We start from the raw sequence: 24733 nt of genomic DNA on the forward strand, positions 1-24733 counted from the left end.
TGTGTGTAATACACTGGGTTATAACATGGTGGTTTCGAATAATTTTATTTTATGAATCCACTTCTTATTTTATTATTTATCTGTAATTAAAACAGTTTTTTAATTTTGCAGATTTGGACATTTTCCTGTGTCGGAAGTTTCATAGTTTCGGATATTTTATAAAGTCGAAGATTTAATTTTTCGGTATATTGACGTCGTTACGCTAAATTTATATTTTGTAGTAAGGGTTTAAATTGTGCCATTTAAAATGTTTCATTTCTTAGCTGAAATTGACGAGCTTTTACTTATAAATAATCCTTAAGTTTTACATTACAGTACAAGCCCGATAACTTTCCAACTTCGGGGCTGTAGGGGCGGAAAATTCTACGAATTGCGGACTTATCGGATGCCTTCTCTAGCAGCACGATATTAGGTGTGCGCAGGCGTCAATTATGGGCGCAATTCATCAGAAAAATAGCACACGTAGTGGGAGAACCACAATTAGTGTGCGTACCGTACGTGGAATGACGTTTTAAGGGGAGTGTAAACTTTTCGGACGGCAAGTTATCGGACTTCTACTGTACTTAAAAAATTTGACTTGCATTAGTACGTAATACCTGGAAAAATAATGCGTGTATTTATAAAAAAAAGGTTCTTTTTTTATTCTCTCTGGTATTAAATGATAATACAGATTCCTTGAAAAATTTGTCTTGTATTCATATGTAACACCTGGAAAAATAATAAATGTATTTCTAAAAAAGGATTCTTCTGTCGATCTATCTAGTGGCTTAAAGGTAAAGCACCCGAACGGCAATCGAAAGTTCTGTTATTCAATTTCCAGCGGAGCGAAGGAGAAGATCTTTTTTCAGAAAAAATGTATCTAGAAAAAGTTAATTCATATCTCCATCCAGCCTGAAAAGACGTTAAGAATTTTTTGTTATTTGGGGAGTTAACTTAGATCAATAGTGTTGATTTCTATTTCCACTATGGATCAAAATATATCTCCAGTGCAGTGAGACTTCGATGCTGTTTCGAAGTCGAAAATCGAAACAACCTCTCTATCTCCACACGTTAGAAAAAGAGATCCGGTCGATTTTCGATTTTCAAACCAGCATTGGTGTCCCATTGCTGATCGGTGGTTACCATATCTCTGATAATAATACTGATTCATTGAAATAATTGAACGATTATTAATTTTAATCAACTTAATATTAAAATGATTTGACTTCTATTTGAGAAAAAGTTTCGTTTAAACAAAATTCAGACGCTCAATTTCGAATGTTTTTAGCTTAAAATGATATCATTTAAAAAGTTTTAAATTTGGTTCGTTCTTCAATTTAGAGCTTAAAGATAATATCGTAAAATAATTTGACTTCTATTTGAGAAAAAGTTTCATTTAAACAAAATTCAGACGCTCAATTTCGAATGTTTTTAGCTTAAAATGATATCATTTTAAACATTTTCAAATTTGGTTCGTTCTTCAATTTAGAGCTTAAAGATAATATCGTGAATTTATATTTTTCAACAGAAACCTTTAAACTGTTCAATTTCAAAACGTGCACAAATACACATTATGTAGTTCAGCGATAGTCAATTAAAGATATGTTACTTGAAAAGTGTTAAAGCTTCCATTTTAAATATGTAAATTACTGAACGTTCGAATACAAAATTTCGGAATAAAAATTTTATTTGACTGCTTTAATTTGAACTTCAGTTTTGATTACTTGAAGTGAAAAAATATTCTGCTTCCATGAATAACGTTAGCGAACTGGAAATCTTTTCTCCAATTAAAACGACCACTTTGGAATATATTTTTATGGTGCTTGTATAATTATTACATGATTTCATGTACTCTTGTATTTTCTCAGATTTACATATTCTTAATAAAATGCTTATGTTTAATAATTATGAGCGGCCGTAAATCGGGACAAAGAAGTGCGTATGTGGGCGAATTGTGGATAACCCTGAATTCTGTACAAAAATGTGATATTGCTTCTTCTAGATTTTGAAATAAAAAATTTACAATTATTAGCTGCAAATCACTATATTTTTTCCGATCTGAAGAGTATATCGTATTCACGGTTGTGCACGGGGGTGCCGCTTTGTCCCACGTACGCCGTTTAGCCCGAAGTTACGGTGCTTCAATTAACTTTTTTTTTCTTATTAGTAGAGCTTTAACGCATGATACCCGTAATTAATTAACTGTTTTTATATTACATTGGTATCTTATATCGTGATATTTTCTTCAGACTCAACTAGAACAAGACAAGCATCAAATCCTTTCACGAGGCCTATGTTTAGTCCAGGACCAACAAGGCCACCTTTCAGGATACCAGAATTCAAATGGTCTTACATTCATCAAAGGCTACTGTCAGACGTACTTTTCTCCCTTGAAACCGATATCCAAGTTTGGAGAAGGTACGTAATGTTTTTTTTTTAACAAAAAATACCATTAGATTTTCAATATCGTTTTTTATACCCTGAGCACTATAGTATGTACATATTACATTTTGAAAGGAAACTCCCTTATTTGGAGAAAATATGATACCAAAATCATGATCATTTAGTGTCACCTAAATGATAGCGCATAAGGACACAACACATATATTTTTAGAAATGAAATTATTTGCTCATAAAATAAAAAAATTGCAGTATACATCCAGATCAAAGGATTCTTTTGTCATATTTTTATGATTTTTTAAGCATGCTATAAAGGTCTAACTGTGAATTTTTGTTTTTTAAATTGATAATTGGATTTTTTTATCACTGTCCAAGGTTGAGAAAACGCCCCCCTTCATTTTTCCGAAAACCAATTATATTTTTTAGTCAAACTTTTTTTTATTGATTCAACAACTCAACAGCTAAAAAGTATGTAAATTGTTATTTTTCTTTTAATCAAAGAATAGAATTTGTATTATTATTCAAATTTGAAAAAAACGTGGCGAGCGAAAAAAATGGCCTCCTCAACTTTCTCAAAAACTAAACCTATTTTTGATCACACCTTTTTATATCGATTCAGCAACTAAATAGATAAAAAATAGTGAATTCTCACTTTTTATTAAGTAATATTTTCCAATAAAACTTTTCATGTTTAAATTCAACACTGATTTATTTTGAAACGGCTCTTTTATCTTTTTTTTTAAATTAAAAACTCGTTTTTTGATAATTTTTTTTGTCTCTCTTGTAAATCACGAGTGAAAAAATGAAATTGTATATTGTGGGACGAGGGAGTAAAGTTGTTCTTTTTGAGTGAGTGCCAAGTTTTGCCGGACGAGAATAAGGCGCACAGTGGCAGGAAATGCACTTCTTTTGTCCAAAGTGTCCAAAGCTTTCAATTTTAGTCTGATTTTAAATTTTATTTTAAATTAAAGTTCATTAAATTCTAAAGAGCTTAACGCTCTGAACTTTCGTCTCCTCTATTTGTTTATTAATAATCTTTTCACTCAAAGTATGGAAAAACTGAAATTTTGTACATAACAATTTTTGACGCTTTATTAACTGATCAAACAAAATTTATATTGTATTAAGTGAATTTTTAGCGACGCATAGAATACAACTAATTTGTTTATTATTCTATTTATTTTCTATGAACAAATTTTATGTACAAGTTGACAAATAGTTTCATTATCGGTAAACAAATTTTGTGGTTTCTAAAAGTGCTTCATATGAATGTAGGAATGACAGTTAATTACAAAAATAATTGAAAAGTTTATAATGACCATTGTTATAAACAATTCGTGTGGCAACATATTAAAATTTGAGATTTTTTCAAATTATAATTTCTCTCGATCGCCAGAACGTTATTAGAAATGTTAACGATAACCAATGTTATTAACAATTCTTGTGACAAAATATTTAAACTTAGGTTTTTATCGAATTAAAATTTTGTTTGATGGCCAGAATGGGTACAGCTGGTCCTCAAAATAATATAGCTTCGATAATATTTGGTAAAATGTAACAATCTGAACCTTAAATTTGAATATTTTGTCACAAGAATGATCTATAACAATGTTTATTGTTAAATTCAGAATAATTTTGGTGAATAGCAGTCATTCGTCCAACAGCTTCAAATATTTCCAATGCAAAAAATGTATTTCCTATGCGAAAGGGCTAAAATTTTGAGTTTGTTTATATAATTTGTTTATAAACATTAAAATTGTTATATTTCATTGAATATTAATCATTATTTATTATTCATCCCTATATTAATATGAAGCACTTTTAGCCACGCAAAAAATGGTTACCAATAATATGACTATTTGCTTATTTGTTCATAAAATTGGTTTATATCAAAATAAATGAAATAATAAGCAAATTTTTTGTATTCTATGAGACCATAAACATTTATTGAAGATAATATAAAGTCTACATAATCAGTTATTGTAGCGTAAAAAATGGTTATGTACAGAATTTTAGTTTTTCTATACTTTAAGTGAAAAAATTATTAATAAACTAGCTCACCACAATTTAATGAAATTTAATTTTAAAGAAAGATCAAAATCAGACCAAAATTTAAGGATCTGTACATTTTTGAAAGAAAAAAGGGCATTTCCTACCACTGTGAGGCAAACGAAGGCGGCAAACTTCCACGAGCTAAAAAAGACCAATTACTGCCGTGTTACACACGCTATTTTTTCTCATACATATGAAGTGATGACAAGATTCTGAATTTCATAAAACATTATAGCCGAATTACAACAAGCGGGCCCGGAAAGGAAAACAAACCTATCTTTAATCTATTATTTGCAATTAAAATTACCTCTGCAAAAACCATGCGCTTGAAGTTCTAAACATTCATCGAAATGACATTTTTACTGAATATTTTTCAAATATAGAAACAGCACTGAAATATTGATTCAACTTATATTATGAATAACAGATTTTAATATAAACTTTGAATAAATTATTTTAATTGTAGCTGCAACAATATTTTTTGATTAAATAAAAGTGGGACAAAAATGTTTTGTTTATTTGAACGTTCTGAACGTTGCTGTTACTGTATGAAAAGTAAACTTCCTCTCCTTGAAAAGTAGAAAAAAGATGTGAGCTAATATCTGATCGTTAATAAAGTTTCTACATTACTACTGGTACAAATGGACACAACTTTTATCATAACCTCTGTAGTTTCTCACTTCTCATTCTCTCTTGGGGCTAACGTAAAATCGATGGCCATGTGCACATGCACGAAAATTGTCTTTTGTCCCATGAGTTAAAAACTTAGGCTTTAGGATCACTTTCCAGGAACTAAAACCGCCTTAAATGTGCATGTGTAAGAAAAAATTTTAATTTAGAGTTGGAGACACGGAATTTTTGTGATGAATTATAATTTTCATTTTAGAAAAGGGGATTTCCGTAAACGATTATAATTTAGACTTCGAGGCAGAGAATTTGTATTATTCCTGATATGAAAAGAGAATTTTTAGAAAATGAACTTAATGCTCATTTAGAAAGAGGCCATTAAAAAAATACCGGTTTAAATTCAGCAATATAATTATAGTTTTAAATTGCATTGGGTAAACATCCTGATGATGTTTTCTTATAATTATTCAATAACTCAATTCTTGATTTGAATTTTATTTTGCAGTCACTCTACCAAATCAGTCCTCGATTTTGTCAATAGCAGCGAAAACGCTATTTTTGTTGTCAATACGGTACACCTCATATCTCAACTCTCCGACAATCTTATCATGGCTTGCGGTGGATTGTTGCCTCTTTTAGCTTCAGCAACTTCGCCAAATGTAAGCCTAATGATTAAAATTATTATTTTTATCATTTTAATTATACTTTACTATACATGAAAATTCTAGAGCGAGCTAGACGTGATCGAGCCAACACAGGGTATGCCAATTGAAGTCGCAGTGTCATTTCTGCAAAGACTAGTCAATATGGCTGACGTACTTATTTTCGCGAGTTCACTGAATTTCGCCGATCTCGAGGCTGACAAGAACATGTCTAGTGGTGGAATTTTGAGACAATGTCTCCGACTGGTTTGTATTGTGCAAAATAATTGTTAATTATTCGATTAATTTAATACCACATTTCCATAGACAGTAGGAGTGTAAAGAAAAAGAAGTCTGAATCTCCACTTGCATTTTCGATTTTGTGTCCCTTTGAGCTAACAATGAACCGCGTGAAAGGAAAAATAGAGCTATTAATATTTATATTCGCTCATCGCGTATTTTTTATCTTGAGTTGTTTTTTAATTTTGCGAAGATAATTGTTATAAAGAATCGTTAATAATTTATTTAACTTATTCAGAGGTTTTTAATACACATTTTAATTATTTTTAAGATCTTCATAAACAATTCGTATAAACATGTAAAATTACTGTCTTTGAAAAATTGGTTTATATCATTAAAATTATATGTGAAAAAATCCTTTTTGGCCCTGCTAAGATTTGAACCCAGGTCTTCCGTTTTCCGATCAGTGGGTTATATCAATTGTTTTGTATGGACATAACAATAATTAAAATATGTATTAAAGACCTCTCAGTAAGTGCATTAGATGATTAAATCATCTACCCTTTTCGAGAAAAATTGATCTTTGTGCCGAAAAAGACATATATTAAAACCTATCCTACTTGATGAATTATTGACTTATGTAATATTGTCTCCCACTGACGCACGAACATTTTTATGCTCTATTTGACAATAAAATGTATCGAAAAGATAGTTTAAGTAGTATAAAATTCAACACAAATAGGGATGTGCAAGAAACTCGATGTTTATTAGGCGAGTCTAATTCGATCTCGAAAAGCTTCGAGAGTTTAAATTGTTTTAATTACTTGAACTGTTTTGACTACTCGAACCGGTTCAAGCTGTTCTCAAGTTGCGATTACCCAAATCTGCCAATTTATTGAATTTTCTAAAAAATATATGTAATTTTAATAATAATAATATGAAATAATTTTTAAAAACTGTGTGAGTCATAAGTTATACAGTTACGAGACTATTTTAACAGCAAATGAAATGTTGCGCTTTACAGTACCATCTATCAAGCGGATCTTGACTATACGCCCTTAAATTTGTCCTTAGATGAGGGCTTGAATATCAGGGCAGAAACCATAGAGGAATTAAAAATACAATGGAGGAAGAGAGCCATCCATGGCGAGCACCCCAACACGTTAGATCAAAGTGAAGTGGGTAGTGAGACATCTAATATTTGGCTAAGAAAGGGTGTTCTGTATCCAGAGACGGAAGGATTCGTCATTGCAATACAGGACAAGGTTGTCAGCACCAGGAATTATCGCAAGCACGTGTTACATCAAGACGTGGTTGACCGGTGTCGATTATGTGGAGATACCAACGAATCCATCGAGCACATTATTGATGGCTGTCGCGTAATGGCTCAGAGATAATATACGCACAGACATAATGATGTAGCGGGCATTATACATCAACAACTTGCCCTAAACCTAGGACTCTTAAAAGAATGGATGCCCTTCAATAGATACATTACAATGCCCGTTTTAGAAATCGAAGATTTCATCTTATATTGGGATGTTACTATCCAAACGATCATTGCATCCGGGCCAATCGACCTGACATCGTGATGCGAGAAAAAAAGGTGGAAGATTCTACATCATCGACATTGCTTGTCCGCTTAACCGAAACTTGCAGTCAACCTATACAACCAAGATCCACAAGTATAGCGAGTTAAGGCATAAAGTGAAGACCATATGGAGGAATATGAATCATGCATCTATTCATCCCATTGTGATTTCGGCAACAGGAAATGAGCACGTAAGATGTACTGAATATCTTGAACAATTAGGAATCAGTAGAGCATTGGCAGCAGCTCAGAAGGCTGGCTCATTAAATACCTGTCGCATTGTAAGAAACTTTTTTGACCATCAAGGAAGCAAGCGACTAAAAACCCGTGAAGTGTCAGATGGTAGCTCTAAGAAAGCATCCACAGGTGACTGTTGTCACCTACAACGCTCGTGGCCGCTCGTAATTGTATACCTACCACATCGTCGCAGGAGGTTTAAAGCATCACATTAAATTATTTAAATTAAGTCATAGCATTCAATTCTCAGCAGTCACTTGACTTAGTCGGTGGCTATGATGTATAACTGGGTTCACCCGAGTAAAAGTTTAATAAAACATATAATAATATTTGCTGCAATGTATCATAGTATACAGAAAATCACACTAAGAAATCTTAACACTATTCGCTAAGGTGAAGAACATCAGGATATATGTTTGTTTACCCATCACAGAAGACCGAGCAATTAAGATTAGACAAAAGGTTGAAAAAATGATGACAATGAACATCAGTTAGAGGAAGCCGCATCATACGGCCAAGTAGGGGCAATTAATGTTCTTTTTCTACCTATTGATGATCCAACACCACCACATCCTTTAGAGGTGGATGGCCTTATACAACCAGAGGCAGAAACATATGTTCAGCAACCAAACAAGTTACGAAAATGGACATACCAAATGAACAGAGATGTTATGCGCATTTATTTTTTGACAGAGAAATGTGGAAAAAGTTTGAGGAGAGAACATCATGGACCCTTCTTACTTGAGTACCCAGAGCTAGTCACAAAAATAAATTAGCAGAATCTGGTAGATCAAAAACGCTCAATATCTGTAAACAGATTGCTTTCGGCTTTTGAAATAGCTGCTATCAAAATGGAAGTGGAACAGCAGCTTCCTATTGATAAACTCCCCTTGGAAGATGTAGACAACGAATACTTGATTGAAGCTAAAGGCATAGGTGCTAGGGATAATGAACATCATGTACCGGATCCATTAGAACCATGTCCGGATATTAATAACGATGAAGGGATAGCGAAATCCCAGAAAAAGTACAGCACCTTTAAAGGAATTTTGGTAACACAATTTAAGTTAGAGGTGCAAATTCTTGTATACTGTGGAGTCGTAGCAACCGTTAGAATGTTGGGCCGCAGAACTAGGCCTGCTAGTGCAGTTTTTGCCCCAACAAGGGGTCGAGATCCACCATGGAAGCTAAGGTTGGATGTGGATGTCAGCAAAGTAAGGTGCAAATTGGGTCGATTAACTGAATACAAAAAAGGAAATCGAACCAGAAAGCTGATAAACCATGTTTCTAAAATCACCCACCCTCGGCACATCGAGACATTGAGACCAGCAATATTGGATAAGAATATAGACTCCCAAAGGCAGAGACTTGATGTTCTCACTGCCAGACTGCGCCTTTACAAGAAAATTAGTGCACGAAGGCAACAAAATCGAAACTTTCAGACAGCTGAAAGAAGGTTCTATCCTGAACTGAGTATAAAGCAAAATACCCAACAAGACACCGAAGTTCCTCAATTGGAAGATATGACTAACTACTGGTCGGATGTTTAGGGGAAAATGAGCAGATGCAATTTGGACAGAGCGTGGTTCAAACTGGAGAAAACAAGGACAAAATAGCCCTGAAATGCAGCTGAAAAACATCACAGCTTTAGATGTTTCAGTGGTCTTGAAAAGGGCAAGTAACTGCAAAACTCTAGGTCCGGACATGGTTCACAACTTGTGGTACATGTACCTGTCAAGTGTGCATCATACGTTGGCAAGGTGTTTTCAGAAGATCATTGAACAGGCAGATCTGATGCCAGGCTTTATGATCCAGGGTACTAATTATATTAGTAATAATAATAATGATAATAATTTTGGGGTACAAGAATCAAGTATTTTGATCATGGACAAACAAGGATAACTAGATCAATACGCTTTACGACGGGTGTATTTCAAGGAGACTCCTTCAGCGCACTATGGTTCTGTTTAGCATTGAATCCATTGAGCAAAACACTAAACAGCATGTCACATGGGTTCATAATTCATGATAATGAGGATGGTCATCAAGTGACCCATCTTCTTTACATGGATGACCTGAAGCTGTATGCTAGTTCAGGCCAGAAACTGCAGCAAGTGATTGATGTCACAAAGCAGTTTTCCAATGATATCCACATGGAGTTCGAACTAGATAAATGCAGAACAGTGCATTTAATCAGAGAGGAATTAGGGACAGCAGAGATTGAGAACGAGTTCGAAAATGACATCGAGGAAATAGCTGCAGGCGGATCATATAAATATCTGGGTATTCTTGAATCTAAGGGTATTCAACATACGATAGTTAAGAAAAGCCTAATGACTGCCTTTACTACGAGACTCAGATTAATTATGAAGAGTTTTCTCAACTCGGCAAACAAAATCAGGGCGATCAACACATATGCCATCATACGTACTCCTTCGGGCTCATAAAATGGTTTAACACCGAACTTGAAAATTTAAACAGAATTGTTCGCGTAGAAATGACGAAGCACCGAATGCACCACAGAAATTCAGCTATTGAAAGGGTAGTTCCACCACGACATTTACGGGGTAGGGGCGTTGTAGATGTCAAAAAACTGTGTGAGTCACAAGTTATACAGTTACGAGACTATTTTAACAGTAAACGAAATGTGGCGCTTTACAGAATTATCTGTCAAGCGGATCTTGAATACACGCCCTTAAATTTTTCCTCAGATGGGACCTTGAATATCAGGGCAGAAACCATAGAGGAATTAGAAATACAATGGAAGCAGATGGCGAGCACCCCAACACTTTAGATCAAAATGAAGTGGATAGTGAGGCATCTAATATTTGGCTTTTTTATTTGGATTTCACTATCCAAACGGATCATTACATCCGGGCCAATCGACCTGACATCGTGATGCGTGGGAAAAAAAAGGTGGAAGAGTCTTCCACTTAACCAAAATTTGCAGTCAACCTATACAACCAAGATCCACAAGTATAGCGAGTTAAGGCATGAAGTAAAGACCATATGAAGGAATGTGAATCATGCATCCATTCATCCCATTGTGATTTCGGCTACAGGCAATGTGCACGCAAGATGCACTGAACATCTTGAACATTTAGAAGTCAGTAGGATATTGATAGCAGCTCAGAAGGCGGTTTTATTAAACACCTGTCGCATTGTAAGAAACATTCTTGATCATCAGGAAGCGAGCGACTAAAAACCCGTGAAGTGGCAGATGGTAGCTCTAAGAAAGGATCCAGAGGTGACTGTTGTGACCTCCAAAGCTCGTGGCCACTCGTAATTGTATACCTACAACATCATCGCAGGAGGTTTCAACCATCGTATTAAATTATTTGAATTAAGTTATAACATTCTAATCTCATCAGTCACTTGACTTACTCCGTAGATATGATGTATCACCGGGTTTACCCCAGTAAAAGTTTAATAAAAACACATAATAATAATAATAATAATAATTATTATTATTATGAGCCTCGGTGGCTCAATTGTTTAGACACACGGACTTCACCTCAGAGATCCGGGATTCGATTCCTGAGCCGGCACCTCTGGAAATTTTTCAATGTACCTTTACCGAGGTTCTGGTGGTTCGGAACCCACCTTAAGCTGTAGGTCCTCCCATCGTGTACTTGACATTCTATCATTAATGTGAAGCACTTTTAATAATAAGTAATTTTTTTTACTGATAATAAGACTATTTGTCAATTTGTTCATAAAATTGGTTTATATCAAATAAATAAAATAACGAACAAATTATTTTTATTCTATGAGTCCCTAGACATTCATTTAAGACAATATGAAGCTTACCAAATCAGTCAATAAAGCGTAAAAAATAGCTACGTAAAAAATTTCATTTTTTCTATACTTTGAGTGAAAAAATTTGTAATAAACAAATGGAGTAGACAAAAGTTCGCAGCGTCAAGCTCTTCAGAATTGAATGACTTTTAATTGTTTTAAATCAAAATCAGACCAAAATTGAAGGTTCTGGACATTTTTTAACGAAAAAAGTGCATTTCCTCCCACTGTGCGGCACCCTGTGGAACCCCTTTTGCTTACTGGTCGGATCGATGATGAACAGGAGATTTGCAGAGATTCCCTCAAATCTTAGTTAGGCTAGAAGAAGTTGATGATCGAGAGTTGTAGGGTTGTAGCTACCGAGAAACCTTTCTTGAAATCGGACTGATGATTTGAGAGAGTCCTATTATTGTTTATTTAAGGAGAAAGCGGCTAAAGGCAAACTTTTTCCAAGATATTTGGTAAGGGAGAATAGTAATTGAACGCAAATTCTCTTAGCAGCTCGAACTAAACTTGATTAGCAAATAGCGGACTTGAAGCTTCGAGTTTTTTGAACATCCTCAAACGTAATGTTATATTTTCATTGCGTTCGTTATATTGCAATTTGGAAAATATACTACACTCTTTCGAATTCCAATTTTTCAAGCATTGCAATTTAACAGCCTTCAGTCTTGAAAATATATTTAAATATTTGTTACTATGATGTGAATGCGTCAACGTTTAAAACTTATTGAAAATAAAGGCTATATAATAAACTAAATAAATATAAATAAAATAAAATAAACACTATACGCGTCTTTCCAGTGATCTCTAGACTAAGAATAGAAACAGTGTAGTTGCAACTGAGTAAAAGTAATTTAGCTGCATAGTATGCTTGGGTTGAATTTCCAAGTTTGACATAAAATTAGGCAATATTTTTAATATTTATTTTTTGATTAAACTGCTTGTTTAGGTCTGTACTTGTGCGGTTAGAAACTGCTTGGAGTGTAAAGAACGTGGCAGAACGTGCAGCATGTTGGGTCGACAGATTGGTTCTAGTAATAAATCGCAGCACATACAATCACTTATACGAGGAATCCAAATATCACCTAAGGTGAGCATTTCACTCCTAATTAGCTTTTCATCCGTCCCTATGATTATTCTAAATTCCAGGCCTCACAGACTGATCCCTATATATCCCCTGTTTTATACCTTATATAGCACTCTTTCCATGTCGTAAATATCTCTAAATATTTGCCCGACTCTAAGGTCTTAACAGAACTGCAAGAGAAAGCTAAATACCGACAAGCCAAATGAGTGCGTCGCAAACCTTATTAGAAATAGTCAACGTTTCTCATTTATAAACTTGTTATATATTTTTACTAAATCAAATTGAATAGCTTCAAAACAAACAAAAATAACATTCCTCTAGAACGGGAACACCTGCTTAATATCGGATTGAGCATTTACTCTGTTAGAATTGATATTTCTTATATTTTGAACCACTCTTTCTTCTATTATATGAGTCCCATAACCTTTGTAGTACAAGCTCAGCAATCTCCGTGATGGCTTCGCGCTCTTTGTTCGTAATTTCATTATTTCCATTACAATAAAAGCTGATCCCGGTTTAAGTGATTGTCTTGCTGTCTTTAACCTCTTTAAGTTATTCTAACCGGTACGCGAGTTTAAATATAATTGAGTTTAGCAAAAGAAAAACGTATCGGGTGTGACGACGAGTGAAAAAGCATAACAAAGAAAGGCGCAAACTCCACGAGGATTGAGTTCCTCACTAAAAATAATTTCGATAGGTAGAGACTGCAAATGCAGGCAAGTTTGATAAAGGCTAACTTTTGGGAATATGTGATTCATGATGCTGTGAAACCTGAAAAAAGGGAAAATGTACAAGCTATCGTCGCGGAACGAGCTTGGATAAAGAGCGACCAAAAAGCTAAATCGGACATTATCCTGTCGATTTCTACGCGTTAAATTAAACAAGTAAAGAAATGTGCGACGTCGAGGGAATTGTGGTTACAATTGGAAGAAATTTTTGAATCAAAAGAACCGGCAAGGAAGGCCAAGTTGCTGAAAAGACTCACGCTACATAAAATGGCGGAGGGAAATGATATTCGTGACCACCTGAACGATTTCTTCGATATCGTGGACAAATCAGCGCACATTAAAAAGACAATCAACCCGGACTTACTGACTGTAATGATTCTATATAGCCTTCCTGGTAATTTCGAAAACTTCAAGTGTGCTATAGAGTCCAGACACAATTTACCGATACCCGAATCTCTACTTAAAAAATTAATTGAAGAATACGATGCCCGAAAAAATGGTCCACGAGACGAAAGTTTAGACGCCATGTTTGTGAATAAGTATAATAGGCGCGATAATCGAAAAGAAACAACGGAAGTGAAGGTAGTGCTAACGTGGAAAAAAGATCCAGAAAATCACGGATTCTGACCGACGATTGTTAAACCTTGCTAACAGCTCCATCTGAGAAATTTTAGGTCAAGGACCAGTGCAATTTACTACGAAGGTACACGGTGATTTAAAAAGTGTCTCGCTCGAGAATGCGTCGCACACGCCTGTCGTATTACATAGATGGGTCAGCTACGCGAACTTAAAGGATGTTTCTGATGCTGTGCGAAAATGTATCCTCACAGGTGTTCAACTGATAGAAGCGTTCATACAGATAGACTGCGGCGTTTCTCTGAAGGGGAAGGTGTCAAGATCCCCTTTTCCGAAACTTGGAGTGTCACTGCCAAGAGAAAAAAACGTTACCTTTCTAGAAACTGCCCGATGTCCTTCGATGGAAGCCAATCGATTACCAACTAAAAGCCTTCATCGAAAAACGCCTTACGAATTAGAAGAAGGGGACGTGCCAGATGTATTTAATCTGAGAGTGTTTAGTAGCAAAGTTTACTATCTGAACAGGAATCCTGAAAGAGGAAAGATAGATCAACGGGTTTAAGAGGGAATCTTCGCAGAGTACTCCGATGAATCTAAGGCGTAGATCATCTGTTCGCACAAGAAGGGAAAATGATTATCAGTCATGACGTAAAATTCGCGGAAGCTGTAAGTTCTAATCCGATCACAGCGGATAAAACTCAGACAAATGTTCCATCCCTTAATCAAAAACCAGAGGAAGATCGTCGTTTCGTTGAGATTGAACATAGTTTGTCATCTGCAGAAGAAAAAATCGAGTAGAGCGAAGATCAACAGAAAGACTTTTGAGGTTTCGATCATTAGGATATAGCACAGTCTGGACCAGAAATTGAATGCGACCCACTCGACAACGAAAAAAAATCGACAATGAAGTCGAAAATTTGCCAACAGAAGAAGTACCTGAAACAAAAGGAAAGCCAGGACGACCAAGAGGTAGCAGATCCAAGTCTTTTTTGAAAAACAAGAACATTGGAATCGGTACTAGAACAGGATTACGGACCAACACTCTACAAGAAAGGAATCTACCTCTAATTTCAAAAGAAGACGAAACGATTGGAGATGAAAAGTACACCTTTATGTCGAAAATACCGGCAAAGAAAGCGATGACAGGATAAGATGCTCAGGACTGGCGTCACGCTATGCAGCGGAGATGAAATCCATGATCAAAAACTGGACATGGATTCTAATAGATGGTAGAATTAATAGGATAAAGGCTCGCCTGATTGCTCAAGGGTTCAGTCAAAAACCATGTATACATTTTAATAAAACATTTCCTCCAGTCACTCGATTTAGCAAAATCGTGTAATGGCATCACTTTCAGATAAAAATTTGGTAGGCAATTTGATATTGCATCCGCTTATCTTAATAGAGATCTAGAGAAGGAAGTAATCATCGAGGCTCCTAAGTTCTTCGAAGAGTTCCTGTAAAATGTCATCGATCGAGAGAGAAACAGCGAAATAGAAAACAAGCCGAAGAACATAATCCACGATTTTAAAAAGGGTGATAAAGCGTTCGTTCTCAAGAAGTCCATCTATGGACTTAGATAATCGGCAGAAGTTGGTACACTAAGCTGGAGAACGTTCTCAAATGAACCGGTGTGACTCCATCGTAGTCGGATCGGTGCTTTTTTCAATCTGGAGCAGGGGAAGACATAATCATGATAGCTGTATATGTAGATTACATGCTCGTCGCATTCCGAGATGAAAAGGCAATCGATGATTTGAGAAGAAAACTGTCTCCTGATTTTGAAGTCAAGGACTTAGGCCGAACAAGTGGAGTTTAAACAATCAGATAGTTAATTTTGAATGGGCCAACAAGCATACATTCATGAATTTCTGCAGAAGTTCGACATGAGTGACTCTATACCTTTTGCCACTCCAGTCGATCCAGAGACAAAACTGAAGAAAAATGAAAATCCCAGCGAAGAAGAACTTAAGCTACCATACCGTGAGCTCGTGGAAGCCCTCACTTCTTTTTCAGTGACGACTCGCCCCAACATCGCCTATTTAGTTGGCAGACTGGGATAGTTTAACAACTGCTATGGAACATAGCACTGAAAGGCGGCGAAACGCGTGTTGCGTTATCTGAAGGGAACCGTCGACATAGGACTTGTTTATAAAAATAAATCAGGACCGGTCCACGGATTTGTAGACGCAGACTGGGGAGGCTGCATCGAGAATCGGATTGAAACCTGCTAATACATAGCGGAAGACGTATCTAATTGGACTCAAGAAAGAAGAGGGCAGTAGCACTGTTTACGACAGAGGCCTAGTACATGACCATGGCCGAATCTGTCAAGGAGGCCATATATCTTCAAAAAGTAGTTCAGGAACTCGGCTTTAGAAGCCACAATGATCTCACTATCCTTCGTGACAACAGGAGTTGTCTTGCTTTGACGGAAAATCCAACATTTCATGCGAGATCGAAGCATATAGACATTTGTCACCACTTTATTAGGGATGTGTTAAGTAAGAACCCATCCTCAGTGAAACATGTTTCAAATGAAGATCAAGTGGCTGATTTTCTTACAAAAGGACTTCTACGAATTAAATATGAGTATTTTGTGACTTCTCTGGACTGCAAAGGTTAAACATGTAACTTCTTTGATTTTATATTAACATGATTTATTTGGGGTACCACTCGACTTGAGGGGAAGTATTAGAATTAATATTTCTTATAATTTGAACTGTTCGAGTCAATGTACCATTATATAAGCACTTGCGCAAAGAGGCAAAATCCTGTTACTACTATGCGCTCTTTGTTGATCACGATTTCAGTGATTGTCTGTCTTTAACCTGTCTCAGTTATTCTAACAGTCTCTTTATAAATTATATTTATCTTTTAGAAAATTACATTGCTGTACGTCACAGTCTTTATTCTATGTACTATTTCTGCATTGATCTCATATGGTCAGCCCTGAGCCAACCCCTAAATTGTTGCTGGTTGAAAATTCTACTGTTTGGTAAAACAGTAACATGGCTTGTGGGAAATTAAAAAATTTGTTGAAAAAGTCATCTTTGGATAAATTAAACTATATTAGTAGAAAATTAATTTCTTTTTTTGACAATTTAACTATTTTGTTGAAAATGAATCTTTTAGCTGAAAATGTAACTTTCATTTTTGGTAAATAATGTGTCTTCTTTAGTTAAAAATGTTGGTAGGAAATTAATCTTTTCGTGGAAAAATCATCTTTTTGGTTGAAAGTTAAACTATTTTGTCAAAAATATAACTATTTTATTGAAAATTAGTTTTTTTTATCAAATTCATTTTTTAACTGAGAATTTAACTATTCCACGTTTGATCGTAATTTTATCTTTTACAATTGAAAGTTCCACCGCTCAGCCATTATCGCTTCCCAATATTAATTACATTACATTAATTATTGTACATACATAAGTATTTTAAAATGACGACTGTCTACTGTAGGTTTATTATCTGCTCTGATTTTAGAAATTTCAGGGAAAAAAATGAAACTTTCTAGATTTTTTCGAAGGAATATTATTTCATTATTGCTTTATTTTAATTAAAAGCTTGAAATAAAGTATAAAAATGCATCAAATCTCGTGACTTTCTAACTCTGCTCTAAGAGAAAATTGCTATAAACAATGATAAATTGTTCTAAAAATTTATATAAATATCTAATTATCAATAGCAAGTAATATTTGATGTATTAGAAACAATTTGTATAAATAGAAATCGCAAAAATATTTTTGTGTGGATTTCAACAAATTTGGAAGGAATATGCAAGAAAATTTGAGAACAAAAAATTCCAATGTATTTTTGGACTACTATACTACCTATAGACTATACCAGGCCTCTTCGTCTAAGGAAAATTTGGTCCTATTTACTCCAAAGCCACATTTCCCGTTTCTACCATCACGAATCTCTTCTCAGCTGTAAGAATAAGATGTAAGTCTCCCACACTGAGTGACGAGGTGTAGTGGTGGAAAGGAGACATCTGGCTTTGGAGTAAATAGAACCAAATTTCCTCTCACTGAAGACCCCTGGTCTATACCAATAAAAAATCTTGTCTCTTTAATTAAATCTTCATCGTGCCCCAATTTTATAAAAAGGACATACTTCGAGCTTGCAACAAGTAATCACTTCACCTTATTTTTTATCCCATAAGGTTCGTAAGGCCTGAAATCAGATACTGATAGTCTTTGAGTAATTATTGAAAATCATATTTCATCTTTTAAATTTTGAGAAAAATTTACAATTTTTAGAATACCATGGATAACTTAGCAAGTCAGTTGAGTCCTGTGAAGGATCCAGAAAAACTCCTTCAAGATATGGATGTGAACCGATTGAGAGCCGTTGTTTACAGAGATGTTGTGAGTAATATAGAATTATTCGTTTTCCGCGCACTGTACAATTTAAATCAGTTAAAATTTCACTCATGAAATTATTAAAGCATGTTTTGATCAAAAGATCAGTAATTTCTGCTAACAAAAGAGTCGTTTAAAGATATAAATCTGTCCAAATTTCTGACTGATTCATTCAGTCTTCTTTAATTAGAGAAAGCTAATGATTGGACTATTCAAAATGAATTGTTTAAACAGTGAAATTTACTGGTTATATATTTCAAAATGACTGTCTTAATTAGTAAAATTTACTGGTTAAATGATACAACATGATTAATTTTATCAGTTAAAATGACTGCATTTTTTGTGAATTTCGGTAGATTCAAATTCAGAGTGTACTATTTTATTTAAAAATCGCTACTGACATGATCCAATTATACTTTTTGTGAGTTACAGGAAGAAACCAAGCAGGCTCAGTTTCTGTCCCTGTCTATAGTTTACTTCATCTCTGTACTGATGGTTTCAAAATATCGAGATATTTTGGAACCTCCGGTTAATCCCCGCCCATCTAGTCCTGTCAAAATGATACAAACAAATGGAACTGGTCTCAGATCTGGTAGTCCGACAGGTAAGACTAAAGTTGTTATAAACTATTTGTTATTACACAATCCTCTAGATATATACTTAATATTCATTTTCCACTCCAGAGGGGGTTATTACAATGTTTTCTAAAAATAATAGTTCAACTATTTTACTTATTATGCGAAATGCTGGGACAAGATAATTTCGTAAGAAGTTTAAATTAAAATGTGAAGAAATTGAGATATTGAAGGTGACTATTGATTGGAAGGTGTGATATAAAGTAAATCTACATTTCAGTAACTGCCAAGATAGAACTGGGTAACTACAGGCTGGGAATCCTAGAAAGTCAGGAAGTTTAAATAAAACGGGTCAGTGAAAGTCAGGGAAATCCTACAAGAGTCAGGGAATTTTCGATAACTCAAGTCGAAGTTCATTTCATTATTTTGTTGAGAATTTAACAAATCTGTTAAAAAGTTATACTTTTTGGTTGAAAATTTAACTGTTTTGTTTGAAATTCATCTTTATGGGTTGAAAATTCAACTATTTTGTTATGAAATACAACTGTTGAACGATTTTGTTAAAAATTCATGTATTTTGTAAAAAAAATTTTTTGCTAGAAATCTAATGTTCTTGGTTCAAATTATTTTTTTCTAGTTAAAAATGAATTTATTTGGTTGAAAATTCAGTTGTTTGCATAGAAAATTATTCTTTTTAGTTGAAAGTTGAACTATTTGGTAAAAAATGTTTGTTTTTTGTCGTTTCAAAATTCGTTTTTTATTAAACAATAATTTTTTCTACTAAAACTTTAATTGTCCTATTTTTGGTTAAATGTCAATATTTTTACGCTGTAATATTTTTTTACATGCCTATTCTAATCTGAAACTGTCATGTGAACTATGTCTTGGGTTTATGCCTATGTCTATGTTTATGCCTCCAGCATAAACACGTTCTCTAACCGTCTAGACTACCACGATGTCTCCAGCGCGTCCTAAAGCTAGTATTCCTATCCTAATTGCTTGACCCCTAAGTTCCTTCTTGGCAACCTTTAACACCTTCACCGTCCCTTCCTCTGAGAGAAACCGTTGTCTCCAACCTCTAATTGGAAACACTAGAATCACACTTCGTTTCCACTAAGTTTTTCCAAATTTTTCCCTGCATCCACTTCCCTGTACTTCGATCATATTACTATTCCATGTCCGATAACCGATCTCTGAACATCTCCTCTGGGAGATAATTCCGATTTTAACTACTATAAAATTTTTGAAGTCTATTTAACAGTACAATTTTAATGTTTGTGTTGTAATGAAGTTATCCAGTTTCAAGGTGAACAAAATGCCTTATTTTTAAAAACACTTTCTTTTACGCGCAAACATATATTTTAGTGAGTAATGTACCTATCTTATTTCAAATTTATATATTTTTATCAAAATTCTTCTTTTTTGTTAGGAAATTAATCGTCTCAATAAGAATTCATCTGTTTACGTCAAAATTTATATATTTCTTCGAAAGTTCGACCTTTTTGTAGAAAACTCGTCTTCTTGGTTTGAAATTGTAATATTTGGTTAGAAGTTCATGTTTGTGGTTGAAGATTGATCACATTAGTTGAAAAGTAATATCTTTTAATAAAAATTAAACTTTTTTGGCCAATTATGTATTTTGTTAAAAATGATCCTTTCCGGTAGAAAATTAACCTTCTTGGCTGAAAACTTATCTTTTTTTAGTTGAAAACTAATTAATTTTATTGAAAGTTATTTTTCATTTAAAACTAATTTTGTTTTAAATTTAATATGTAAAAGTTCAATTTTTTTTTAAAATAATCAACGATTTTGTTGAAAATATTTGTATTATGATAAAAATTGGACTTTTTTGTTCAAAACATAATCTTTATGTTGAAAAATTCATGGATTGATCGATTCCATTTCACATCAGGCAGGTTCTACACTTGAAGTTGCTGAATCTCTCGTGGACGAAATATGTTGTTTTTTAGGGGAAATTAGGCGATGCGTATTTTTGCTATTCGTAAAAAAAAGTTTACTGAGTTATGAATTTGTACTGTCACAAGGAAAATACCTTGTAAGTTTTATGCGGCCTAAATAACTTTTGTTTCCAGGAGAATTTTTTTCAAAAATCTAATTCTCGCATTTTTCTTGCACCATTTCCGAGAAAAACACAAAAATTCAAATTTCATTAGCAAAAAAATTCTCTTGATCTTAAGAATGGTTTAGTCCACATAAAACGTATAAAATATATTATTTACATAAACAATAATTTGTAAAAATATTTCTATTAGTATTATTATACTATTAATACTATTAATATATATTAAACTAATAATACTATTAGTATTTTGCTATCGATCGCAATCTAAAGAATTCGCATTTGGAAGCAATCACCGATGCTAAAACAATCGTGACTGAAGTGCAAAAGTACGTTTCTCCTGTTAAACTAATTTTACTTTTTACACAATTTAAAAAAATGTTCGACGATTGAAAACGCAAGAGTGTAAGAAGGTGCCGTCTGTCCCGGAAATATACATATGTCACGTGTAGAAGATGGAGATTGATAACGGTGATATAAAAAACTGCTTACATGGCCAAAACTGCTAAACACGATTGGCCTCTTAAATTATCTACAACAGACAATGATTCCTCTTCGGATCCTAAAGACTAATGAAGAATCTGGCTAAATGGATAATAACATTCGGAAAATGTGGGCCCAGGTATTATTTATTTCTTAAACTGAGATTCAAAGGAAGTTTTTGTACATTATTAAAAAATATCTGGATAAATGTGAAATATACTTAAATATATTGATCAAAAAACTTTTTAGTCAAACAGTTTCTTGTCTTGGCATTATTTTTGTAACTTAAATTGCTTAGGCAAGGCATTTAATAAATAGATTTTATAAAAAATAATTTTCTAATAATAAAAATTGTTTAGCCCAAGTAAAATTCACAAGGAAGTGCTCCTCTTACGAGCATATATTTTTCTTAAATATTGAACGAAAACGTTGTGTATTTCTATAAGCTGAGAGTGCAGAGAATTTTTTTGCTTAGGAAAATTTAATTTTTGTGTTTTTTTTCGGAAATGGTGCAAGATATCATAAAAAAGTGAAAGAACTTTTTGTAGATCTCTCTTAACTGTGCAAAATATTTTAAAACATTCTTTCGTATCTATTGTTGTTTGCAAGAAAAATGTGAGAATTTGATTTTATGAAAAAAATTCTCCTGGTCATGAAAGTTATTTAGCTCGCATAAAACACGCAAGGTGTTTTCCTCGTAATAGTACAAATTCAACACAAAACAAAGCCAAAAATTCATATGCGCATAACTGAGAAAAAATTTTTTTTTCACAAATAGAAAAAATACGTATGGCCTAATTTCCTCGAAAACATATCATATTTAGTCCCCGAGAGATTCTGAAGCTTTAAGTGTAGTACCTAACATTAGACAGAATATTTAAGTATTCCATTTTTCTTGTTAAAAATACTTTTTTCTAAAATAAAACTATTTACTTTAAAACATATTTATTTTGATCAAAATTAAACCTTCTATTTGAAAATTAATTTCTTTGGTAAAAAAATTAACTATTTCGTTGACCGTTCTTTCTTTAAATTTAAATCATCGTAGTTGAAAATTCGTATTTTTGGTAGAAAACTAATGTTCTTAATTAAAGCCTTATCGTTTTGTTTGAAAATAAACCTATTTTGCTAAAAAAATTCTTTCTATTGAAAATTAGCCTTTTTTATTAAAATTTAACCATTCAATGTTTCCTTTGAATAGTTCGCCACTGAATTGAAAAGCTGTTATTTTTAGTTAAAATTGTGTGAAAAATCAAGTCTTTCGATTAAATGTTCATTATTTTAGTTGAAGTATATTTTAGTTGGTAATTCAACTATTTTGTTGAAAATTTATGTAATTTGTTAAATATTTGTCTTTGCCGTACAATAGTAATCTAATTAGTTAAAACGCAATGTTTTATTACAAATTTATTTTTGTGACTGAAAATTGAGCTATTCTATTTTTAGTTGAGAATTGATATTTTTAGTTAAAAACTCTACTATTTGGTTAAAAGTTAATATATTTTGTTGAAAATTCGTCTTTTTTATTGGAAAATTAATCTTTTTTTAACTGAAAATTCACGTGTTTGGTTAGAAATTTAATTATTTTGTTGAAAATTCGTTTTTTTGTTCAAAATTAATTTGCTTGACCTAAAATTTTTTATAGTTACAAATTCATATATTTTGCTTTCAATTCTTATTTTTTGGTTCCATTTTAATCTTATTGTTTGAAAATTCATCTTTCGGGTTAAGAAAAAAATTTGATTGTTTAAAATATCATACACTTTATTAAAAATAAAATAAATTTGTATAGTACTGCGTTATTTTTTTTCTGTGTTATATTATTTGTATAGTATGTGTGTTTACTATTCTTCTGAGTAAAACTTTGTCGCACGTTATATCTTCCTTTTTCCGTTTTCATTATCTTTTCTCTCTATAACTTGTTTACCTTACTCAATATTCCGTCTACTAGAGTATCAGAAAAATTCAATGTATTTTTGTATGTATATTTAATCTCACCCTTTTGAGTGCCTCCGCTCCCTGTACGTAAATTAACATTCCATCTATAATGTAACTTATCAGCTACTTATATTCTAATGTTTCGCCTTGCATAAAAATAAAATAATAAGAACATTAAAAAGTAATAATAATAATTTTAGTAATGAACGATCTTCCAGGGTGTCCGTTTCCTCTTACCATAAGAACCAAACATTTTCCACGATTTTGAAATTAACATTTGCTTTTTACTGTCCTTTTTCAGGTTTACCCGTTTGGTTCTGCCCTGTTCCCTTGCTTTCTCTTACCTCCAATTTCTTCATCCACATCACTCTCTGCCCATTACTATCTAAAATCCAAATTCAACTGCCCATCTTACTCTCTGTGTACACATCTTAAAAGATGTGCCCATGACTCCAATTCGTATCCACATACTTTACTAGGCAGTCTGATATGTACCTGAAAATTCTAAGAGATGGCATTAGTATTTACTAATGTGAACCATTTTCGTCGAGTTTGATCCTTCAAATGACGCCTGTCAAATTTTCAGCCATTTATGTTTACGCATTTACAAGTTACAGCACTGAGAAGCGACTAACCTCCGAGTTTTTTTTAATATGGAAAAATCTGAGTTTCGAGTTTTGATCAAACACTACTATCTTCGCAAGAAAACGATATCCGAGACCAAGGCCAAGCTGGATAAGTATTACCCGGACTCTGCACCGTCGATTGTAACGATTCATAAGTGGTTTACCGAGTTTCGTTGTGGCCGTACGAGCACAGTTGATGCTGAACGATCTAGGCAACCAAAAGAGGTCACTACACCAGAAAATGTCGAAAAAATCCATGATATGATGTTGAATGATCCCAAAGTGAAATTGAGAGAGGTAGCTAATGCTGTAGGCATATCATTGGAACGTGTGGGCAATATCGTGCATTCAGTTTTGGGCATGAAGAAGCTCTGCGCGCGATGGGTGCCGCGTTTGCTCACAGTGGACCAAAAACGAATTCGTGTGACAACTTCCCAACAGAATTTGGCATTATTTTCGCGTAAACCAACCGAGTTTTTGCGCCTATTCATAACCATGGATGAAACCTGGATCCACTGCTACACTCCTGAGTCAACACAACAGGCAAAACAGTGGGTTCCACCGGGCCAAAGTGCTCCGAAGCATCCAAAAACGCAACAATGGGCTGGAAAGGTTATGGCCTCCGCATTTTGGGATGCACATGGCATAATATTCGTGGACTATCTTGAAAAAGGTAAAACCATAACCGGAGCATACTATTCATCATTA

At 33.7% G+C, this 24733-nt stretch overlaps 1 protein-coding gene across 1 annotated transcript in view; it reads left to right on the forward strand.

Annotated features, from left to right (window-relative positions):
- LOC117172865 (neurobeachin-like) overlaps positions 1-24733 on the forward strand; it is an 825867-nt gene that overhangs the window by 662153 nt on the left and 138981 nt on the right. The window contains exons 21-26 of the mRNA XM_033361129.1: positions 2229-2397; positions 5564-5717; positions 5787-5966; positions 12518-12658; positions 18222-18329; positions 18756-18927. Coding sequence (XP_033217020.1) covers positions 2229-2397; positions 5564-5717; positions 5787-5966; positions 12518-12658; positions 18222-18329; positions 18756-18927 — 924 coding nt within the window. The remainder of the gene's footprint in view (positions 1-2228; positions 2398-5563; positions 5718-5786; positions 5967-12517; positions 12659-18221; positions 18330-18755; positions 18928-24733) is intronic.

The sequence above is a fragment of the Belonocnema kinseyi genome, chromosome 5 (assembly GCF_010883055.1).
Source record: "Belonocnema kinseyi isolate 2016_QV_RU_SX_M_011 chromosome 5, B_treatae_v1, whole genome shotgun sequence".
In the NCBI taxonomy this organism is placed as follows: domain Eukaryota; kingdom Metazoa; phylum Arthropoda; class Insecta; order Hymenoptera; family Cynipidae; genus Belonocnema; species Belonocnema kinseyi.